We start from the raw sequence: 9,041 nt of genomic DNA on the forward strand, positions 1-9,041 counted from the left end.
GCATGGCAGAAATTCGAAGAAATTCGAAATACACATCTCTAGTCGAGCAACCCGAATTGTCTTCGATATATTGATCTCACATCCATCCTGGTTATCCACTGAAAATCTCTTTAATCTTTCCCTTTCAAGCAACTCATTGCATATTATAGATTTCTCTAGACTGTTGTGGAACATAAGTTCATAATGTTTTGTAGACAAAATATAATAAGGATGTTGGTGTAAACGGCTCTATTGATTCTATCACAATGCCAAGTAAAATGTATGGCACAAGAATTAATTTGCAAAAAAAACCTGAAATTCACTAAAAATCTAATCTTATTGATTACTGTTAACAGTACAGCAAGAACATGTCCTAAACGTTTGTGAGCAAGTATGTCTTTAGTTGTGACTTGAATGTTTCAATTGATACAACTCTCCTGATGAGAATTCCATAACTTAGGCAACAGAGAAGGCGTGATCTTCGTACGTAGTAGTTGGAACACGCAGCATGGTACGTGTAAACTGAGTGCCAGAACGTAAAGCATGCGTTGGCTTGTGAACGAGTAAAACTTCAGTGATGTAGGATGGTGATAGTTTGTTGATAGCCTTGTAGGTGATGAGCAAGGTTTTGTACACAATGCGTTGAAGTACAGGTAACCAATGAAAGTTACTTGTGTCTGTCTGTCTGTCTGTCTGTCTGTCTACATATATGTATGTATGTATGTAAGTATGTATGTATGGATGGATGGATGGATGGATGGATGTGTGTATACAAGCCTTTCTGTCTGTCTGTCTGTCTGTCTGTCTGTCTGTCTGTCTGTCTGCCTGCCTGTGTGTATGTAGACGTTGTATGCATGGTATGCTACTTCAGTGTTTGTAATGAAACTTGATGCACACTTTTCGTATGCTTAATGTGAGAAGCGATTAGATTATAGCAAAATCCTCTAAATATCATTGAGTTATAATTAGACTTTATTGTATTAATGCAGTCTTAAATGTCAAATGCATGGGAATTGTGGAAGCCAATTGGCAAGTCCTGCTAAGAATAAAGAAGCGTTCTGTTCCCCCCCTTGTTTTAGAAGTCTGCTTTGTCGTCTAATACAGACTAATCCTAAGTGAATATTTTTTTCAGAATGTTTTTATAAACAAAACTGACGAGAATACAACTGACAATCTTACAAATAATGATGCAGTCATAATCCAATATTGGCTTTGCAAAGCTGCTGAGTAGACATGGTGGCAATTTGTAAACACTAGTTGTTTTCGCAGGCGAAACCTATTGCTAAAGCTAACCTATTCAATTAGGGAGCGATCAGTTTTTACAGCTGGGGGTGGGCACCTCAATTTGGGACTCAAAGAAGGGGGGGTCATCATTTTTACGAGGCGAATAAAGGGGGGGGGTCACCTTGTTTTCAACTAAACAAAACCATGAGCCATGCTCCTGTAATTAAATGTCCATATATTTAATATCATAACTAGGCCAAAGCCCCTAAGCTCACACAGCTGGGTAGATTCATTTGTGACCAGCTGCCTCACAATGATATCATAGATAGTGCCCTTGGTGTGGAGATTGCACATCGTACATACATGTAGAACTTGAATGAGTAGTCATTGTACCGCAATGCATCCTTGGGTAAAACCACCAAAAACATCGCTTAGTGTATAGGACACACAGGCGTACTAGGCATTTAGCCAATATGCTGCCGCTTGTGGGCGCTGTGCAAGCTATTATACAAAAAATGTAAGTGCATAAAATAAACCATCAACAAATAGCTATAAATATACATTCAAATATAACATGAACTCTTTCTCTTGATAATCCAATACATATGGTATGGCATCACAACACTGCACCATGGCCACCTTTAAGCAACAGTTATTTGTTAGAAAATTGACTTCTCGCTATTGCACGCCATGCGTTGCATTGTGTCATCCTGTGGTAGAAAAACTTGCATGTGTAGCTGTACATGTAACACATAAGAAATGAAATACCTTAAGATTTACTGGCTCTAAAATCTGTCCCTCCATTGACCTGAACATGTGGAATTGTGTACAAAGATAACCAATTTAGGACACTTTGAAATAATATGTGGCAAACACTGTGACTGAAAATGCCTGTCTCACCCTGTGTCTAGATATTGGATATTCAATGTCCATGTGTATAGTTAGTCTAGTTCTTATATATTTTTGTACCTATAATGTATGATAACTATGATCATCTCCATTAGAAATTCCAAATTGATTTTGGTTGAGACCAATAGCTCAATTTAGGGTAAAAACTAAATTCTTTTAGTGAGGGGTGGGGTGAGAGGAGGTCCTTTATAATGAAATCTGTTTTGTACCCCAACACAAACATTTCTAAAAATGTCAAATTGAAAAATGGCCCTAAAATACATTATTGTGTCAATGAAAAAGCTATTTTTTCCTCACTACATACTGGTTTTGTATTCATAGCACTACATGATACTACATACTGATTTGAAATTGATTGTGCTGTCTGTAACAATTTTACCGATTTAGTTAGAAGGGGTGAGGAAGGGGTTCTGACACCTTACTATAAGAATTAGTTTTTTTACCTACTGATCTCACCCGTAATATGTTGATTTATCATACAAATGTACATGTACAAACTATTGTACTGTTACTTGGCATAGCTATAGTACGAACTACATGGCTTATAAAAATAACTTTTCTGTGTTTGTGTTTCACTTCTTCTCTGATACCTGTGACCATCACCATGTTTAATACATGTTACTAGGCTACATGTGAAACCCCCCTTTCTCTTGCTATTGTTTTACACCATAAACTACCAAGAAAGAAATATATTCCAAGGTGAATACAATATTAATCGGATTCTCAGGGAATATATATTATGTGAATGACTGATAAATAAAGTTATAAACACAGACTTGTTTGATGATGATCTAGTAAAGGGCTATTTACTGTAGCCAGAACTTCTATAGTACTGACACGGTGCAAAGTTAAGAGAAAAATTAGATTTTACATCTCCTCTGGAATATCTAGTATCCACATTGAGTGACTGTATACTGAGAGTAAAATTTTGTCAGCAAATCATAATGTTACATTTCCTTGGTATTAGAGTGTATTTATTTTCAAGGCTATCATGTTGCCAACAATATACTGGACAACATAGCCAGTAGTAAAAGAATTGAATTAGTAATCTAGTTTATAAACTACTGTAGTACAGAACACATTTTTATGACATTTTTTAATTTCTGTTTTGAAACAATGACATTTATCACATTTCATTATTCAAAACCTTGAGGAGTGCAAACGTGTACAAGTATGGAAAGCCACAGCTGTGTTAAGTCTAAAGAAAACAATATATTGACTATTTGATGTGAACATATCTTTATATGATGTAAACAATTCATTATATGGTGCGAGTACATCATTATGTGTGACAGTTATTGACATGGGTTTACAAGTATATTAACTCCATTTATAATACTGTACTTGATAATTAGCTGATTTAATAAATATTAATAGTTCACTCACTCTAAGAGATATCGTAGTACTTTTGGTTACTAAACCATGAATATTGTGTACGTCCGTGAACAGACAATCATACTTTTCATAGGGTTCCTATCTAAAGAGCTTTATACATGTGAAGCAATGGATTTGGGATAGCAATTTACCAGATACACTTAAAATTACTGAAAATGTAACATGTAAAATTAACTGTGCAGTGTGCGGTATTATGCTTTGAGAATAGAGTGTCTTTTGCAAGAACAAAAAGAGTGTTTCTTGTCAACAGATGGGGGAGGGGGGGTCATCGTGTTTTTTATTTGTCAGAGGGGGGGGGGGTGGATTGTTTTGTTAATGAATTGCACTATTTTTAAGTACAACATGAACAAAAAGTCACTGGCCCACCCCTGGCCATAAAAACTGATCACTCCCTTAGTTTCAAATTTGAACACCTGCACAGTTTGTTAAAGAGGAACCAAATTTCTTTATTTTGTTGGATAAATTCAAATGGTTTCAGCTGTCAACACCTGCATGACAACTTAACTTATTTTCGTTTCCCCCGAGGCAAGCTTGTTTTCCGGACAATTTTTTATCTTTCTTTTGGTCAACATTTTTTTACCTCAAAAAATCTCTCAGGTCACTTCGTGAAACCCAATACATATATCTTTATACAAACATTTAAAATATACACTGAAATCTAGATGTCATTGACGATGACTACCGTCACTAATTTATCGACAAAGACGATGATCTACTCCCCGAAAGGAACGAGATTTCGGTACTAGTTTGGTGATTTAACAACCCCTAGGGCATATATTTTTAATGGTACAAACACTAAGTGAACTTTGTTCATCATCCAACAATTCACCACAAGTTTGTTAAAAAGGAACCAACTTTCTTTATTCTTTGAGGAATTTCACGAACACGATTTATAACCGATGTATTTTCAGAATATTGGATCAGTTTCAAAGGTGAATCAACTAAGCATTCACAAATCAGTATTTGCAATGTTGAGTAGACATGGTAGACAACGATCAACACTAACATCTGATAACAACACACCATTATATGTTGTAAAGCCAGACATTCAGTGTTTTGATCCAAATTGACAAAGGGTTAAAAGTCAAGTCTTTCTCCAAACAAACACAAGTGTTGATAACTTAGTCACGTAGTGACTTTTTATATGACACGGCTTCGAGTCCGGTACGACTACACATATCTCTTGAACTGTAAGAATAAATCTCAACGTTATCTGACATTTATTATACTTTGATAAGTCAATACAAATCAAAGTTTCCTCGCAGTCCTTCTATCACACGGGACTGTGGTTTGAGATACACATGTATGTTGTGTTTGCGCCAGGGAATAACAAAATGCCTGCATCTCTTATAGGCAAGAGCAACTAAATCTGTTCAAGGGGCAAACTAGTCCATCACTTTAGACAGCTATGTTTAGTTTTGTTTTGAAAAAATACAAAATACAGAGAATAATATTTCAAATATATTTCAGAATTGTTATGACCCCACTGTTTTTATCCTCAGCTCCTTTCATAGTGAATGTTGGATACACAACAGCCTAATTGTTTATAATTCACTCTTGTATAATCAGAGTGAATTAAAGCACTGAAACATTATATACTTTGAAATTGACTCTGATGTACAAGTTCACATGATTGTAATGTTTAGGAAATATCAAGAAATAATTTTGAAACATAGTGCATACAGTAGTCCAACGATATTTCACTCGAGGGAATGTGATAAATAATTGAAATGGCCGAATATAAGTAGGTTAGGTCGGTTTAACATATTTATTTTGTTTTCTCTACGTAGACAATAATATCGATTAATTTCCATTTCTTGAATGAAGCTACATGTGAAATTTTCTCCAACTTTATGTATATTAAAACTTGAAGTCTTTCAATCTAGGTAATGGAACTGACATTTTTATTCAGAGGAGGCCCTGAATGGCAGAAATTCGAAATACACGTCTCTGGTTGAGCAATTCGAATTGTCTTCGATATATTGATCTCACATCCATCCTGGTTATCCACTGAAAATCTCTTTAATCTTTCCCTTTCAAGCAACTCATTCGATATTATAGATTTCTCTAGATTGTTGTGGAACATAAGTTCATTATGTTTTGTAGAATTCTATCACAATGCCAAGTAAAATGTATGGCACAAGAATTAATTTGCAAAAAAACCTTGAAATTCACTAAAACTCTAATCTTATTTATTTATTACTGTTTAAAGTACAACAATTACATGTCCTAAACGTTTGTGAACAAGTATGTCTTTAGCTGTGACTTGAATGTTTCAATTGATACAGCTCTCCTGATGTGAATTGGAGGAGAGTTCCATAACTTGCTTGGGCAACAGTGAAGGTGCGATCTCCGTACGTAGTAGTTGAAACACGCGGTATGGTTAGAGTAAACTGAGTGCCGGAACGTAAAGCACGTGTTGGCTTGTGAACGGGTAACAGTTCAGTGATGTAGGATTGTGATAGTTTGTTGACAGCCTAGCTTGTAGGTGATGAGCAAGATTTTGTACACAATGCGTTGAAGTACAGGTAACCAATGAATGTTACGTGTGTATGTATGTATGTATGGATGGATGGATGGATGGATGGATGGATGTGTGTATGCCAGCCTTTCAGTCTGTCTGTCTGTCTGTCTGTCTGCCTGCCTGCCTGCCTGCCTGCGTGCGTGCGTGTCTGTGTGTGTGTGTGTGTGCGTGTGTGTGTGGACGTTGTATGCATGGTATGCTACTTCAGTGTTTCTAATGAAACTTTTCGTATGCTTAATGTGAGAAGCGATTAGATTTTAACAAACATCCTCTAAATATCATTGAGTTATAATTAGACTTCATCGTATTAATGCAGTCTTGAATGCCAAATGCATGGGACTTGTATGTAAAAGCCAAGTCCTGCTAAGAATAAAGAAGCGTTCTGTTCTATGAATATCGCCCCCCCCCCCCTGTTTTAGATGTCTGCTTTGTCGTCTAATACAGACTAATCCTGAGTGAATATATTTTTCGAGAATGATTTTATAAACAAAACTGACGAGAGTACAACCGACAATCTTGATGCAGCCATGATCCAAGATTGGCTTTGAAAAGCTGCTGAGTAGACATGGTGGCAATTTGTAAACACTAGTTGCTTTCGCAGGCGAAACCTATTGCTAAAGTTAACCTATTCAATTCGTTTCAAATTTGAACACCTGCAGAGTTTGTTAAAGAGGAACCAACTTTCTTTATTTGTAACAGTTGCATAAATTCAAGTGGTTTCAACTTTCAACATTTGCATGGCAACTTAACTTATTTTCGTCTCCCCAAGGCAAGCTTGTTTTCCGGACAATTTTGTATCTTTCTTTTGGTCAACATTTTTTCCCTCGATGACTACCATCACTAACTTTTTGTCAAAGACGACGGTCTACTCCCCTAAATGAACAAGATGTCTGTACTAGTTTGGTGATTTAACACCCCCCCCCCCCCCAGGGCAGGTATGTTTAAAGGTACAAACACATTGTTCATCTTCCATCAATTCACCACAAATTTGTTAAAAAGGAACCAACTTTCTGTATTTTTTGTTCACCAACAGAAATTTATAAACGGTGTGTTTTCAGAATATTGAATACGTTTCAAAGGTGAAACAATTAAGCACTCAAAAATCATTATTTACAATGTTGAGTAGACAAGGTAAACAACGAACAACACTAACATCTGATAACAACACACCATTATATGTTCTAAAGCTAGACATTCAGTGTGACAAAGGGTTAAAGGTCAAGTCTTTCTCTTTAATCCGTCTCAGTAAATGTCGAATGTTTCTTTGATAAACAAACAAAAGTGTTGATAACTTAGTCGCGTAGTGCCTTTTTATATGACATGGCTTCGAGTCAGGTATGACGATTTATAGTGGGGTGTTGTCATTATTGTAAAGAGAGCTCGAAGTGTTTGTTGTGTGGCTTTTCTGGACAATATGTTGAGTATCAAAGAATATACTGTACCAGAACTCTCTTGTCACATAAACCGTCAGGTGCTTTGGCAAGTATCCAAGTGAATTTCCTCGGTCGAAACTCGTTATTTTAACTTATTTTGTGAAAATAGTATGACCACCTTGAGCTATTAATAAGCATTGCCTCCTGCTTTGAAGTAATGTAATGTTTGTCTCTAGTAGTCATTCCAACATAAAATTAGCGACGGAAGTTTTCAGTGTTAAAGAAGAACTCTGACAGTCACATGAATCCAATTTTGAATATATTTTGAAGTCAAAAGGGTACGTGTATCAAAATCTATATGATTATTCTATTTTTAAGTAACTTTTTATAAAGTATCCTGTCGTGCTTTTCAAAATCAAGAGAGAGAGAGAGAGAGAGAGAGAGAGAGAGAGAGAGAGAGAGAGAGAGAGAGAGAGAGAGAGAGAGAGAGAGAGAGATCGTCAAGGGTCTAGCCTACAGACGTAGCGTAAACATATGGATTTGATGTGCCTCTGGTGATATACATGTAGGCGTTGATTTGAAACGAGGTTTGATACAATTGGGTCATATTTCTTTTTCTTTTGCAAAATATTATAAGTTTCAACAATACTTATATAACTATTTTTTCGAAACCGTATAAATGCCAGCGCTATGATAAACACCATGACAATCTGATTCTCTATACACAGGTAATGGCTAGCCAACGGTATGCTGAAAATCCAACCTGTATCGTATTGGTTGGTAAAACTGGAAGTGGTAAAAGTCGCACTGGTAATATGATTCTAGGGGAGAATAAATTTGGCGTGCATCGAGGTTTTGCTTCAGGAACAAAGAAAACAGATTGGGCAAGGACAAAAGACGGCAGTTTCGTTGTGATCGATACCCCTGGTTTGTTCGATTCGAACGCCGAAATCGACAATGAATACGTGCTAAATGAAATCAGTAAATCAGTCACAATTGCGATAAGCCAATCTGGTGGGATAGATTGCATTATTCTCGTCTTAAGTGCCGATGAACGACTGACGGCAGAAGGTATCGCAACTCTTCGCCTCCTTGTTAAAATGTTCGGGGACGCCATGTACAGACATGCTATCATGTTATTCACTAGAAAAGATCAACTTGATGATGAGAACGTTGATATACATTCTTTCTTGAGTAGGGTCCCACCGTTTATTTCCGTTTTGCGTGAGCAATGCTGTAATAGGGTAATTGCGTTTAACAATAAGGTTGAGAAAGAAGATGATAAGAAATCTCAAATGGGCATTCTCGTGAGGCAAATCGATACAATTAAAGCCGCGAATAACTACAGGCCGTTTACCAATGATCTAACGGAAAGAATAGCAAATTTGGTGGAGGAAGATAAGCTAGAAAACTACTCCCAGATTGATCCAAAAGATCGAGCTGATGCCCAGAGTGAAGACGTCAAGAACGAGAAGAGTGGCATTTTTTCAAAGACAGCAGCCGTGCTTGCTTATGTAGCTAGACTAGCTGTCCTTGCTCTATTAGCATTAATATGATGCCATATAAAGATGCATACAATGGCACATTGAGATTTATTTTTTACAAAAGTACCTGAAAAAAAATGATCTTATCAATAG

At 36.4% G+C, this 9,041-nt stretch overlaps 1 protein-coding gene across 1 annotated transcript; it reads left to right on the forward strand.

Moving 5' to 3' along the window:
- The first annotated feature begins 7,351 nt into the window (after positions 1-7,351).
- On the forward strand, positions 7,352-8,960 carry LOC144434090 (uncharacterized). The gene is made up of 2 exons (XM_078122546.1): positions 7,352-7,366; positions 8,133-8,960. Exons 1-2 carry the CDS (start codon positions 7,352-7,354, stop codon positions 8,958-8,960), a joined length of 843 nt encoding a protein of 280 aa, XP_077978672.1.
- Positions 8,961-9,041: the final 81 nt, after the last annotated feature.

The sequence above is a fragment of the Glandiceps talaboti genome, chromosome 4, assembly GCF_964340395.1.
Source record: "Glandiceps talaboti chromosome 4, keGlaTala1.1, whole genome shotgun sequence".
NCBI lineage: Eukaryota > Metazoa > Hemichordata > Enteropneusta > Spengelidae > Glandiceps > Glandiceps talaboti.